Genomic DNA, 15384 nt, shown 5'->3' with positions numbered 1-15384 from the left:
CAGAGTGTTCTCTTTCCAAATCATATGAATAATATGCATATCTTATATTCTTGGCATGAGTAGCAGGAAGTTGAAATAGGGCACACTATTTATCCAAAAGTGAAAATTCTGCCCCCTAGCCCCAAGAGGCTTTAGAGCGTTGGACTAGTAACCGCAAGGTTGCAAGTTCAAATCCCCGAGCTGACAAGGTACAAATCTGTCGTTCTGCCTCTGAACAGGCAGTTAACCCACTAGGCCGTTATTGAAATAAGAATTTGTTCTTAATAAATCCTCTTAAGGATCAATGTCACGCTTCTCCTTTATAGCACGAGAGATACTTTATTTTATATAACGTTGCAATAATTTATAGCTTTAAAATAGGCACATTCTTTTCTCCTCTACCTTAGATTTTGTTTTTTATTACCATAAACCTCAATATAATCTGGCAGCGTAATTACATTTAAAAACGTTTCTTCAACAGTGTGTTAGAAAAATGAAAGTAAAAGTATGTGAAAGATTTGAACCCAGGTCTGGATAGGTCAACCTGAGGTCAAGGGATGAATAGAAACTTCAGACTCCATTGATTGTCGATAGGCATGTGGATGGAACTGTTGTTGGGTGACATTTAGCATTAATTGTTTGGTGTGTGAGACATTTTGATTTTTTAAAACTATCCAAGTCAGTTATATTCTTCAAAAAGACATGGGTGTATTATTCATTTTAAATAAAACACATGGATGTGGGAAACACAGAATGTCTCTTCAACATTTTACTAATTAAACTTCACCTGCTTCCTCTTCTTCTGAACTATTTCTCAATTTACAGTGTCAGTGCAGTAATACCACCAAGTGGCCACTAGATGGAGGTGTAGGACCACTACATAAGGTAATGCAGGGTACCGTACCGTGTAGTATTGAAGAGGTCAAGCCAGAACTCGGGTTCTGCAGCCACAGAGGAGCTTTTGAAGTCAACTCTGCATTACAAGTCAACATCTCTGCGTAACTATCCCCCATATTCCCTAACACTCCACAATATATACATCCCCACAGTCACAACGTGCTGCTCAGTGTGTGTACAACACCATATATACATCTCCACAGTTACACCGTGCTGCTCAGTGTGTGTACAACACCATATATACATCTCCACAGTTACACCGTGCTGCTCAGTGTGTGTACAACACCATATAAACATCTCCACAGTCACAATGTGCTGCTCAGTGTGTGTACAACACCATATATACATCTCCACAGTTACACCGTGCTGCTCAGTGTGTGTACAACACCATATATACATCTCCACAGTCACAATGTGCTGCTCAGTGTGTGTACAACACCATATAAACATCTCCACAGTTACACCGTGCTGCTCAGTGTGTGTACAACACAATATATACATCTCCACAGTCACACCGTGCTGCTCAGTGTGTGTACAACACCATATATACATCTCCACAGTTACACCGTGCTGCTCAGTGTGTGTACAACACAATATATACATCTCCACAGTCACACCGTGCTGCTCAGTGTGTGTACAACACAATATATACATCTCCACAGTCACACCGTGCTGCTCAGTGTGTGTACAACACTATATATACATCTCCACAGTCACACCGTGCTGCTCAGTGTGTGTACAACACAATATATACATCTCCACAGTCACACCGTGCTGCTCAGTGTGTGTACAACACAATATATACATCTCCACAGTCACATCGTGCTGCTCAGTGTGTGTACAACACTATATACATCTCCACAGTCACACCGTGCTGCTCAGTGTGTGTACAACACCAGTGGCACAGGGAAGTGAACATGAGACAGGGATGTTCAATCATTCAGGAGTCATGATAAGCCTTGCTGATGAAGACGGATGGAGGCTGCTGTGTATGTGTGTGTGTGTCTGTGTGCTTGTGTGTGTGTGTGTTTGTATGTGTGTATGCCTACGTGTGTGTGTGTGTGTTACCTTGAAGACGAGCAGCATTAAGAGCAGTAGTAGAATGACCTGGATGCTGATGACAAACAGCTGGGAGATGAGATGGGCCAGCACAGTCTCCAACGAACTAACACCTGGAGAGAGAGAGGAGACAGAGAGAGAGAAGGAGAGAGTGAAATAGAGGAGAGGAGAAAGGGAGGGAGAGAGAGAGAGAGAGAGAGAGAGAGAGGAGACAGAGAGAACGAAGGAGAGAGTGAAATAGAGGAGAGGAAAAAGGGAGGGAGAGAGAGAGAGAGAGAGGAGACAGGGAGAGAGAGAGAGAACGAAGGAGAGAGTGAAGCAGAGGAGAGAGGAGAAAGGGAGGGAGAGAGAGAGGAGACAGCGAGAGAGAGAACGAAGGAGAGAGTGAAGTAGAGGAGTGAGGAGAAAGGGAGGGAGAGAGAGAGGAGAAGAGGGTAGAGAGAGAGAGGAGAGAAGAGGGGTAGAGAGAGAGAGGAGAGAAGAGGGGTAGAGAGAGAGAGAGAGAGAGGAGAGAAGAGGGAGAGAGAGAACGAAGGAGAGAGTGAAATAGAAGAGAGGAGAAAGGGAGGGAGAGAGAGAGAGGGAGAGAATAGTGGGACAGGAGAAAAGGAAGAGGAATGTGGGGAGAAGATAATTTAATGTTCTGACAAACTGGCCCATGGTGATTTAACCAGATCTTCTGATTAGTGGTCAGGATAATCCACCTCCCCCTAGTGGTCTGTACTGGTCACTACATAGATAATGACCACAAACTGTCAATGCATATAAAAATGGAACCATATTCCCTATATCCAAGCCAGTTCCACTGTGTTTTGTCATTGTTCCCCTCTAATCAGGGACTGATTTAGACCTGGGACACCAGGTGGGTGATTCCCCTCTAATCAGGGACTGGTTTAGACCTGGGACACCAGGTGGGTGATTCCCCTCTAACCAGGGACCCATTTAGACCTGGGACAACAGGTGGGTGATTCCCCTCTAATCAGGGACTGGTTTAGACCTGGGACACCAGGTGGGTGATTCCCCTCTAATCAGGGACTGGTTTAGACCTGGGACACCAGGTGGGTGATTCCCCTCTAACCAGGGACCCATTTAGACCTGGGACACCAGGTGGGTGATTCCCCTCTAATCAGGGACTGATTTAGACCTGGGACACAAGGTGGGTGATTCCCCTCTAATCAGGGACTGGTTTAGACCTGGGACACCAGGTGGGTGATTCCCCTCTAATCAGGGACTGATTTAGACCTGGGACACCAGGTGGGTGATTCCCCTCTAATCAGGGACTGGTTTAGACCTGGGACACCAGGTGGGTGATTCCCCTCTAACCAGGGACCCATTTAGACCTGGGACACCAGGTGGGTGATTCCCCTCTAATCAGAGACTGATTTAGACCTGGGACACCAGGTGGGTGATTCCCCTCTAATCAGGGACTGGTTTAGACCTGGGACACCAGGTGGGTGATTCCCCTCTAACCAGGGACTGGTTTAGACCTGGGACACCAGGTGGGTGATTCCCCTCTAATCAGGGACTGGTTTAGACCTGGGACACCAGGTGGGTGATATTAATGATCAGGTAGAACAGAAAACCAGCACTGTAAGAGTTGAATACCCCGGGGCTATATAGTGCACTAGTTTTGTCCGGTGCGCTCTATAGATAACAGGGTGGCATTGGGGACACTTGGGCCCTCGTCAACAGTAGTGCACTAAATAGGGTATAGGGTGCCATTTGGAACACAGTCTGTTATCCACTTAATGAACCTCTTACCTGCAACCCAGCACCTGTCCATTAGCCCCTCCTTCCTCTCTATCACAAAGGACAGAGCCGTCAAGCCCACTGCCAGGTAGAAAGTGATGCTGTGTAGAGAGAGAAGGGAGGGGAGAGAGAAGGTGTGCAGGAGAGAGAAGAAGGGAGGGGGGAGAGAGAAGGAGGGAGGGGGGAGAGATAAGGGAGGGCGAGAGAGAGAAGGGAGTGTGAGAGAGAGAAAGAAGGGTGAGAGGGAGGAGGGGGAGAGAGAGAAGGGAGGGGGAGAGAGGGGAGGGGGAGAGAGAATGGAGGGTAAGAGAGAGAAGGGAGGGGAGAGAGAAGGGAGGGGGAGAGAGAGAAGGAAGGGGGGAGAGAGAGAAGGGAGGGGGAGAGAGAAGGAGGGAGGGGGAGAGATAAGGGAGGGTGAGAGAGAGAAGGGAGTGTGAGAGAGAGAAAGAAGGGTGAGAGGGAGGAGGGGGAGAGAGAGCAGAAGGGAGGGGGCGAGAGAGATAAAGGAGGGGGAGAGAGGGGAGGGGGAGAGAGAATGGAGGGTAAGAGAGAGAAGGAGGGGGAGAGAGAGAAGGAAGGGGGGAGAGAGCGAAGGGAGGGGGGAGAGAGAGAAGGGAGGGGGGAGAGAGAGAAGGGAGGGGGGAGAGAGAGAAGGGAGGGGGAGAGACAGAAGGGAAGGGGAGAGAGAGAAGGAAGGGGGGAGAGAGAGAAGGGAGGGGGAGAGAGAGAAGGGAGGGGGAGAGAGAGAAGGGAGGGGGGAGAGAGAGCAGAAGAGAGGGGGGAGAGAGAAGGGAGGGGGCAGAGAGAGAAGGTAGGGGGGAGAGAGAGAAGGGAGGGGGGAGAGAGAGAAGGGAGGGGGGGGGGAGAGAGGGGGGAGAGAGAGAAGGAAGGGGGGAGAGAGAGAAGGAAGGGGGGGAGAGAGAGAAGGGAGGGGGGAGAGAGAGAAGGGAGGGGGGAGAGAGAGAAGGGAGGGGGGAGAGAGAGAAGGGAAGGGGAGAGAGAGAAGGAAGGGGGGAGAGAGAGAAGGGAGGGGGGAGAGAGAGAAGGGAGGGGGGAGAGAGAGAAGGGAGGGGGGAGAGAGAGCAGAAGGGAGGGGGGAGAGAGAAGGGAGGGGGGAGAGAGAAGGGAGGGGGGAGAGAGAGAAGGGAGGGGGGAGAGAGAGAAGGGAGGGGGGGAGAGAGACCAGAAGGGAGGGGGAAATAGGAGAGACAAGGAAAGGAGGAAAAGAGAGGATAAAGAGAGAACTACAGCTTCGTCTCAGTAAAGCTGACTAGGTTCAGACGTGGACTGAATCTCTACCTCAGAACGGCTCCTGGCGTCACAAACGTGGTGAAGTCTGAGTTCATGCTGCCATAGATGGGCTCCTCAAACTGAGAAACGGGACAAAGAGAAATAGTCAGTTGAATATTTTCCTCCCAGTGTGCATCTGTGTATTGATCAGGGACCAGTGGAACGGACCACAGTTATACATTCAGTAACACAGGCTACATCACAGTCCTTCAGAAGGAATAGGTGCGACTCTCGCTCACATTTAAGAACTTCATACTTCATCTAATTTGAGTTAAAATCTTGACGTTTCAACCATCAATGGCCCTCGTCAGAATCAATGGTCTTGGCAAGACAACAACATGTTGCTATAGCATAAGGAAGCAAGGTTAGCATCAAGGCTAGTGGATGGGGATGGCAAAATACTATCAACAGAGTGTGATCCCCAAATAGAACCCTATTCCCTACATAGTGCACTACTTTTGACCAGAGCCTTATGGGAATAGGGTGCCTTTAAGGGTGCAGTGACTGTTTTAAGGGGTTATTGTTGTCCTACCTTGACAGGAAGAGAGACCAGGTAAGACATGCTCCCCATCTTATACTGGACGAAATCCTGAGGAGGGAACAGACTGTTTCACTTCACTACTGGATGAAGCTACTTCAACAGCTGGGCTGCATCTCAACAGTCTGAACAAGCTACTTCAACAGCTGGGCTGCATCTCAACAGTCTGAACAAGCTACTTCAACAGCTGGGCTGCATCTCAACAGTCTGAACACGCTACTTCAACAGCTGGGCTGCATCTCAACAGTCTGAACACGCTACTTCAACAGCTGGGCTGCACCTCAACAGTCTGAACAAGCTACTTCAACAGCTGGGCTGCATCTCAACAGTCTGAACAAGCTACTTCAACAGCTGGGCTGCATCTCAACAGTTTGAACAAGCTACTTCAACAGCTGGGCTGCATCTCAACAGTCTGAACAAGCTACTTCAACAGCTGGGCTGCATCTCAACAGTCTGAACAAGCTACTTCAACAGCTGGGCTGCATCTCAACAGTCTGAACAAGTGACTTCCTCACCTCGTCACATTTCATTAATCTGCACTGATGTAAAAAAGAACTGGACAGGTTGAAAGCGTTTCCAGTAGGCATTGATTTGCCATGTTGCTTTCATCCATGGTGTTTTTAGATTGGTCCAGATGAGCAGAACAGAGAAAGACCCTGCTGCCATGCAGTCAGTGTGTATTACACTAGATAAAGATATCATCTGTATGAGGTTTTGAAAGCCAGACGGCGCCATTAAACAATAAGACTCCGTTCCCATTGAAGAAAGAGCAGATAGATCTGCAGGGAGGAAACAACAGGGAACTCTGGTTGTACCTCAAAGGCATCGGCTAGTTTCTTCTGAAGCATCATGGCGATCTGTTGATCTGGTGACAAAAACACACTACGAGGTGAAAACAATGGCATCATTATCAAGTCTATTATCGCTTGAAAAAAGCACTTTTGATTGATCTATTTAATAAACATTAAAAAAACATCTGAAGATTAATCATCATTAAAATGCCTTTTCCAATCTCCATCATTTAGGAGATAAACCATCATTCAGAAGACCCACACTGTTACACTACCACCTAGTGGTCATTTTCACACACAACGTATCTATTCCATTGTATTGTATTGTATTGTATTGTATTGTATTGTATTGTATTGTATTGTATTATATTGTACCAGTATTCTATTATAATTCTAGTCTCTTTGAGGGTGAATTCTTTCACACACTGTCACATGCCAACAGACTGCGGAGTGAAAGCTTACTAACAGTGTTCTATTCTATTCAGATCTATTCTATTCTAACAGTGTTCTATTCTATTCAGATCTATTCTATTCTAGCAGTATATTCTACTCTATTTGAAGGTACATTCTGGAACACTGTCACATGCCAACAGACTGCGGAGTGAAAGCTTACTGGTCAGGTCCAACCAGACGTGCACCGACCCTCCATCCACCACCTCCTTAGAGACCTGCCGCTGGATCATCCTGTATAGTACAACACACACCACAGAACAGACATGATACAGTAAGGATCCTGTATAGTACAACACACACCACACAGACATGATACAGTAAGGATCCTGTATAGTACAACACACACCACAGAACAGACATGATACTGTATAGTACAACACACACCACAGAACAGACATGATACAGTAAGGATCCTGTATAGTACAACACACACCACAGAACAGACATGATACTGTATAGTACAACACACACCACAGAGACATGATACAGTAAGGATCCTGTATAGTACAACACACACCACAGAACAGACATGATACTGTATAGTACAACACACACCACAGAGACATGATACAGTAAGGATCCTGTATAGTACAACACACACCACAGAACAGACATGATACTGTATAGTACAACACACACCACAGAGACATGATACAGTAAGGATCCTGTATAGTACAACACACACCACAGAACAGACATGATACTGTATAGTACAACACACACCACAGAGACATGATACAGTAAGGATCCTGTATAGTACAACACACACCACAGAACAGACATGATACTGTATAGTACAACACACACCACAGAGACATGATACAGTAAGGATCCTGTATAGTACAACACACACCACAGAACAGACATGAGTACTTTATTGGTGCGATTCCACCAAACGGACTTGTTGCAGATGAAAGTCAGTCCATGATGACGCAGGTTTCATGTCTCGAAATAGAATCTGGTGAAGTTCAATGTGTTTCCATCGCATAGTTTTGTTGCATAGATTAGTAAATGTGTCAACTCTGGTCTTGGCATGTTCGCTCTAGCCAACAGCTCACAGGCTGTGTGGGTAGGCTGTGTGAGTAGGCAGTGTGGGTAGGCTGTGTGGGTAGGCTGTGTGGGTAGGCTGTGTGGGTAGGCTGTGTGGGTAGGCTGTGTGGGTAGGCTGTGTGAGTAGGCAGTGTGAGTAGGCTGTGTGAGTAGGCTGTGTGGGTAGGCTGTGCGGGTAGGCTGTGCGGGTAGGCTGTGCGGGTAGGTTCGTCTACATAATGAGATTATTGTGGATAAGAACAAGAATATTTGTATTTGTCAAACGGCAAATTAAGCTTCATGGCACCAGAATAAGGAGGACCACACAACATGTCATCTGTAGTCTAATAAACTGTATGGTTTCCTGAGTCGTAGTGGGAGGACCACACAACATGTCATCTGTAGTCTAATAAACTGTATGGTTTCCTGAGTCGTAGTGGGAGGACCACACAACATGTCATCTGTAGTCTAATACACTGTTTGGTTTCCTGAGTCGTAGTGGGAGGACCACACAACATGTCATCTGTAGTCTAATACACTGTTTGGTTTCCTGAGCCGTAGTGGGAGGACCACACAACATGTCATCTGTAGTCTAATAAACTGTATGGTTTCCTGAGCCGTAGTGGGAGGACCACACAACATGTCATCTGTAGTCTAATAAACTGTATGGTTTCCTGAGTCGTAGTGGGAGGACCACACAACATGTCATCTGTAGTCTAATACACTGTTTGGTTTCCTGAGCCGTAGTGGGAGGACCACACAACATGTCATCTGTAGTCTAATAAACTGTATGGTTTCCTGAGTCGTAGTGGGAGGACCACACAACATGTCATCTGTAGTCTAATAAACTGTATGGTTTCCTGAGTCGTAGTGGGAGGACCACACAACATGTCATCTGTAGTCTAATAAACTGTATGGTTTCCTGAGTCGTAGTGGGAGGACCACACAACATGTCATCTGTAGTCTAATACACTGTTTGGTTTCCTGAGTCGTAGTGGGAGGACCACACAACATGTCATCTGTAGTCTAATAAACTGTATGGTTTCCTGAGTCGTAGTGGGAGGACAACACAACATGTCATCTGTAGTCTAGTAAACTGTTTGGTTTCCTGAGTCGTAGTGGGAGGACAACACAACATGTCATCTGTAGTCTAATAAACTGTATGGTTTCCTGAGTCGTAGTGGGAGGACCACACAACATGTCATCTGTAGCCCAATAAACTGTATGGTTTCCTGAGTCGTAGTGGGAGGACAACACAACATGTCATCTGTAGTCTAGTAAACTGTTTGGTTTCCTGAGTCGTAGTGGGAGGACCACACAACATGTCATCTGTAGTCTAATAAACTGTATGGTTTCCTGAGTCGTAGTGGGAGGACCACACAACATGTCATCGCGTGACTTCAAGTTGACTTCGATATGATGGTTATTATATCAATATTTGTGCATTTTACAGACACAAAAAGGTCCCACCATGTCGAATGAACAAATGATCTGTCTGCTAACTGTTTCCATCACAACTGTCATGATAAAAAATAAAAAAATGTATACGGTTTGACTGTGGAAGGAAACCTGGTTATTGACAGTGTTTTAGAGTGAAGGGGAGAAGAGAAGAGAAGAGAGGAGAACAGAAGAGAAGACAGGAGAACAGAAGAGAAGAGAAGAGAAGACAGGAGAACAGAAGAGAAGAGAAGAGAAGAGAAGAGAGGAGAGGAGAACAGAAGAACAAGGGAAGAAGATGAGACTAGAGACAGGTCCAGAGGTAGGTCTCACCTCTTGGTCAGGTAGCTGGTAAAATTCTTTCCAAACCCGATGACGGCCCAGTACTCTCCATTATAGGCCCCTGCAAAAGCCTCAGCATGGGACAGGTTCACCTAGGGCAGGGAGGGACAGGGGACACCATCAGTGACAATAGCTAGGTCTTAAATTATACCATATTCCTCCATCTAGTGGACTAACTCTGACCAGGAGGACAGTGTTACACCCTATTCTTCCATCTAGTGGACTAAGTCTGACCAGCAGGACAGTGTTACACCCTATTCCTCCATCTAGTGGACTACTTCCCAGTGAGCACGGTCCAATGCCTTTGTCCATTGATGTTGAAATGACGTTGAAATTTGGTCCGTCTGCCCTGGCTTTGATTTCAACAACCACAGACAACATTTTCTGGACACCTCTGTACACGCCTTAATTTCAACGTCCAAACACATCCGGTCCAGCCTCAATTTGGTCCAAAAAAGTATACTGTACAGCACTGCACTGTACTCTACTGTACTGTCCACACTTGTGAAACAGACATTATGATTGGTTAAGATTTGGTCCGGTTCAGACCAATCAAATGTGGTCTTTATTTGGGGGGCGCAGCTCATTAGAATAACGTTCATTTCCAGATTTCCATTTTGGTAATTCAGCAGACGCTCTTATCCAGAGAGACTTTCAGTCAGAGCATTCAACTAAGGTAGATAAACAATCACATATCACAGTCAAAACAAGACAAAATGCACCTTGTTTAAATAAAGGTTACATTTCTTCTTTTTTAAGTCCTAAAGAGATTTACAAGGTTATCAAAACGTCACCCCAGGGTAAGAATACACGAAACACAGCCCTTATTCAAAGTGTTTCTAAAATCCACTATGGTAAAAATGAATGGTGGAAAAATGATTGGAACCATTTCCCCGTTTGACCGCTAGGTTTTATGGGTATTATGACTCATAATGTGGTACTCTATACATCTTTTAGACATAATTTTGCTCACGGGATTTTGACCAGGAGGACAGTGTGGTAGATACTCAAACTGTTTCGCCGTACTGTAATAACAAAACACACAATTCCTTTTAAAGGTGAATTATGTAGTTGGCTCTGAAAGTGCTTTTGCTTGGCTTGTTTCTGTACAGACACACAGCACATGAACGTGTTTTTGGAATGATAAAGAGCAGAGCAGAAGTGAAACCAACTACCTAGAGGTAAACAGGGACTGAGTGTAGAGTGTAACTCTTCCTACTTCCTCTTTTAGGTCGTGCCCCTCCTCCACAACAAACTCTGTCTGACCCCTTAATACCGAACAAACGGACATTTAGTTTGCCTCCAGACTGAAACAGGGAGGGACTAACTGAACTTGTCCAATAAGAAACGCTTGTTTTTCCTTTTCCGTGGCAAAACGCTTTGCTACAGTATGTACTAATGAATGCCACCCAGTTGATTGGTCCAGTACCTGTTGCACGCTGGAGTTGTCCAGGAAGGAGAGCAGGGATTGGCTATAGGAGCTGGAGGAGGTCTCATTGTTGACCACAGCCACCTGTATTCCTTTGGGGTCTCCTCCGATACACAGACACATCAGAGAGATCTGGATGACTGGCAGAAGGAACTGGAAACACAGGGACCTGGACAGATACCAGACACTGGGTCAAATACTACTGGAAATCTTTCATTCTCATTCTACTACTACTCCTCTTCGTCATCATCCTCTGCCTCCTCCTCATTATCATCCTCATAAACACCGTCACCCTTCATCATCATCACCACCACTACCATTAGCACTACCACCCTTCACCCCCCCCACCACCACAACCATCATAATCCTCACCACCATCACCCCCCTTCATCATCACCACCACCACCAAAATCACTATCACCATCACTACCATCATCATCCTCACCCTGGCATTCTCTTCATCCGCACCGTGGTCTTGATAATCAGAGCTGCGATGTTCCTCCACTTTGGCATCACATGCCTGACTCGTACCTTCCAGTCCGCTACACACACACACACACACACACACACACACACAGTTTAAGCAGCAATGTTCAGCAATATTCGTCTACAGTGTAGTGTCCACACAACCCTACATTTACCTGAGTATATACAGTATAGTGTCCATACAACCCTACATTTACCTGAGTATATACAGTGTAGTGTCCATACAACCCTACATTTACCTGAGTATATACAGTGTAGTGTCCATACAACCTTACATTTACCTAAGTATATACAGTATAGTGTCCATAAACCCTATATTTACCTGAGTATATACAGTGTAGTGTCCATACAACCCTACATTTACCTGAGTATATACAGTGTAGTGTCCATACAACCCTACATTTACCTGAGTACATACAGTGTAGTGTCCATACAACCCTACATTTACCTGAGTATATACAGTGTAGTGTCCATACAACCCTACATTTACCTGAGTATATACAGTGTAGTGTCCATACAACCCTACATTTACCTGAGTATATACAGTATAGTGTCCATACAACCCTACATTTACCAGAGTATATACAGTGTAGTGTCCATACAACCCTACATTTACCTGAGTATATACAGTGTAGTGTCCATACAACCCTACATTTACCTGAGTATATACAGTGTAGTGTCCATACAACCCTACATTTACCTGAGTATTTGGGCAGCTCTTCTACTGGTCCCGATCCGGCTCCCAGGATTGGTAGACTCTCGTCCCGGCCGCTCTCGAATGATTGGCTGCTCTCTAGGACCCCGCCCAGAGGGGAGGTGCTGTGTTTGGAGCCCACCTGGTCTGAGGTCTCACACAGCTGCAGGAAGGCTTTCTCCAGGGTCTGCAGTGGGTGGATGGGGCAGTAGAGGAGATAGACAACACAGTCAATTGAACACACAGACAACACAGTCAAGGGTTTATATGATCAGTGGTCAACACAGAAAGCAGTCAACACAGAAAGCAGTCAACACAGTCAGACGTCTCACATAGCTGAAGGAGTCTACAGTGGGTGGGTGGATGGTAGGAGGCAATAGGGTAAATGTAGGGCTACTGTCAGCAGGACTGTTGTCTAGAGGTGATAAAGGGTTACTGTTGTCTAGTGGTGATAAAGGGTTACTGTTGTCTAGTGGTGATAAAGGGTTACTGTTGTCTAGTGGTGATAAAGGGTTACTGTTGTCTAGAGGTGATAAAGGGTTACTGTTGTCTAGTGGTGATAAAGGGTTACTGTTGTCTAGAGGTGATAAAGGGTTACTGTTGTCTAGTGGTGATAAAGGGTTACTGTTGTCTAGAGGTGATAAAGGGTTACTGTTGTCTAGAGGTGATAAAGGGTTACTGTTGTCTAGTGGTGATAAAGGGTTACTGTTGTCAGTGGTGATAAAGGGTTACTGTTGTCTAGTGGTGATAAAGGGTTACTGTTGTCTAGAGGTGATAAAGGGTTACTGTTGTCTAGAGGTGATAAAGGGTTGCTGTTAGCAGGACTGTTGTCTAGTGGTGATAAAGGGTTACTGTTGTCTAGTGGTGATAAAGGGTTACTGTTGTCTAGTGGTGATAAAGGGTTACTGTTGTCTAGTGGTGATAAAGGGTTACTGTTGTCTAGTGGTGATAAAGGGTTACTGTTGTCTAGAGGTGATAAAGGGTTACTGTTGTCTAGTGGTGATAAAGGGTTACTGTTAACAGGACTGTTGTCTAGTGGTGATAAAGGGTTACTGTTAACAGGACTGTTGTCTAGAGGTGATAAAGGGTTACTGTTGTCTAGTGGTGATAAAGGGTTACTGTTGTCTAGTGGTGATAAAGGGTTACTGTTAACAGGACTGTTGTCTAGAGGTGATAAAGGGTTACTGTTGTCTAGTGGTGATAAAGGGTTACTGTTGTCTAGTGGTGATAAAGGGTTACTGTTGTCTAGTGGTGATAAAGGGTTAATGTTGTCTAGTGGTGATAAAGGGTTACTGTTGTCTAGAGGTGATAAAGGGTTACTGTTGTCTAGAGGTGATAAAGGGTTACTGTTGTCTAGTGGTGATAAAGGGTTACTGTTGTCTAGTGGTGATAAAGGGTTACTGTTGTCTAGTGGTGATAAAGGGTTACTGTTGTCTAGAGGTGATAAAGGGTTACTGTTGTCTAGAGGTGATAAAGGGTTGCTGTTAGCAGGACTGTTGTCTAGTGGTGATAAAGGGTTACTGTTGTCTAGTGGTGATAAAGGGTTACTGTTGTCTAGTGGTGATAAAGGGTTACTGTTGTCTAGTGGTGATAAAGGGTTACTGTTGTCTAGTGGTGATAAAGGGTTACTGTTGTCTAGAGGTGATAAAGGGTTACTGTTGTCTAGTGGTGATAAAGGGTTACTGTTAACAGGACTGTTGTCTAGTGGTGATAAAGGGTTACTGTTAACAGGACTGTTGTCTAGAGGTGATAAAGGGTTACTGTTGTCTAGTGGTGATAAAGGGTTACTGTTGTCTAGTGGTGATAAAGGGTTAATGTTGTCTAGTGGTGATAAAGGGTTACTGTTGTCTAGAGGTGATAAAGGGTTACTGTTGTCTAGAGGTGATAAAGGGTTACTGTTGTCTAGTGGTGATAAAGGGTTACTGTTGTCTAGTGGTGATAAAGGGTTACTGTTGTCTAGTGGTGATAAAGGGTTACTGTTGTCTAGAGGTGATAAAGGGTTACTGTTGTCTAGAGGTGATAAAGGGTTACTGTTGTCTAGTGGTGATAAAGGGTTACTGTTGTCTAGTGGTGATAAAGGGTTACTGTTGTCTAGAGGTGATAAAGGGTTACTGTTGTCTAGAGGTGATAAAGGGTTACTGTTGTCTAGAGGTGATAAAGGGTTACTGTTGTCTAGTGGTGATAAAGGGTTACTGTTGTCTAGTGGTGATAAAGGGTTACTGTTGTCTAGTGGTGATAAAGGGTTACTGTTAGCCAACCAAAAATATTTACTGGACACAAAGGCAACAGTCAAGAGTTAAAATGGTAAGTCATCAACACTGTTTGGGGTCAACACTGTTAGTCGTCACCATCGTTAACATTTCACAAAGCTAACAACACTATTAGCCAATAAAAATGCTAGATTTCAACACTGATAGATGTCAATTCTATTAGTAGTCCACTCTGTCAGTAGTCCACTCCATCAGCAGTCCACTCCGTCAGCAGTCCACTCCGTCAGCAGTCCACTCCGTCAGCAGTCAACTCTGTCAGCTGTCCACTCCGTCAGAAGTCAACTCTGTCAGCTGTCCTACTCCATCAGCAGTCCACTCCGTCAGCAGTCAACTCTGTCAGCTGTCCACTCCGTCAGAAGTCAACTCTGTCAGCTGTCCACTCCGTCAGCAGTCCATTCTGTCAGCAGTCCACCCCATCAGCAGTCCACTCCGTCAGCAGTCCACTCCGCCAGCAGTCCACTCTGTCAGCAGTCCACTCTGTCAGCAGTCCAATCTGTCAGCAGTCCACTCCGTCAGCAGTCCACCCCTTCAGCAGTCCACTCCATCAGCAGTCCACTCTGTCAGCAGTCCACTCCGTCAGCAGTCCAATCTGTCAGCAGTCCACTCCGTCAGCAGTCCAATCCGTCAGCAGTCCACTCTGTCAGCAGTCCAATCTGTCAGAAGTCAACTCTGTCAGCTGTCCTACTCCATCAGCAGTCCACTCCGTCAGCAGTCCAATCTGTCAGCAGTCCACTCCGTCAGCAGTCCACTCCGTCAGCAGTCAACTCTGTCAGCTGTCCACTCCGTCAGAAGTCAACTCTGTCAGCTGTCCTACTCCATCAGCAGTCCACTCCGTCAGCAGTCAACTCTGTCAGCTGTCCACTCCGTCAGAAGTCAACTCTGTCAGCTGTCCACTCCGTCAGCAGTCCATTCCGTCAGCAGTCCACCCCATCAGCAGTCCA

At 45.9% G+C, this 15384-nt stretch overlaps 1 protein-coding gene across 5 annotated transcripts in view; it reads right to left on the bottom strand.

The window, feature by feature from the left end:
- Positions 1–15384, bottom strand: part of LOC109877486 (ABC transporter G family member 20-like) — a 63662-nt gene that overhangs the window by 13980 nt on the left and 34298 nt on the right. For all 5 annotated transcript variants that reach the window (XM_031813037.1, XM_031813036.1, XM_031813038.1 and 2 more), the window contains 10 exons: positions 12180–12360; positions 11439–11535; positions 10994–11162; positions 9556–9656; positions 6917–6987; positions 6328–6377; positions 5507–5563; positions 4984–5054; positions 3697–3785; positions 1945–2048 (listed from right to left, as the gene is read on the bottom strand). In XM_031813037.1, coding sequence (XP_031668897.1) covers positions 1945–2048; positions 3697–3785; positions 4984–5054; positions 5507–5563; positions 6328–6377; positions 6917–6987; positions 9556–9656; positions 10994–11162; positions 11439–11535; positions 12180–12360 — 990 coding nt within the window. The remainder of the gene's footprint in view (positions 1–1944; positions 2049–3696; positions 3786–4983; positions 5055–5506; positions 5564–6327; positions 6378–6916; positions 6988–9555; positions 9657–10993; positions 11163–11438; positions 11536–12179; positions 12361–15384) is intronic.

This window comes from Oncorhynchus kisutch, unplaced genomic scaffold (genome assembly GCF_002021735.2).
Source record: "Oncorhynchus kisutch isolate 150728-3 unplaced genomic scaffold, Okis_V2 Okis04b-Okis11a_hom, whole genome shotgun sequence".
Lineage (NCBI taxonomy): Eukaryota > Metazoa > Chordata > Actinopteri > Salmoniformes > Salmonidae > Oncorhynchus > Oncorhynchus kisutch.
This window is presented reverse-complemented; position numbering and strand designations above follow the sequence as displayed.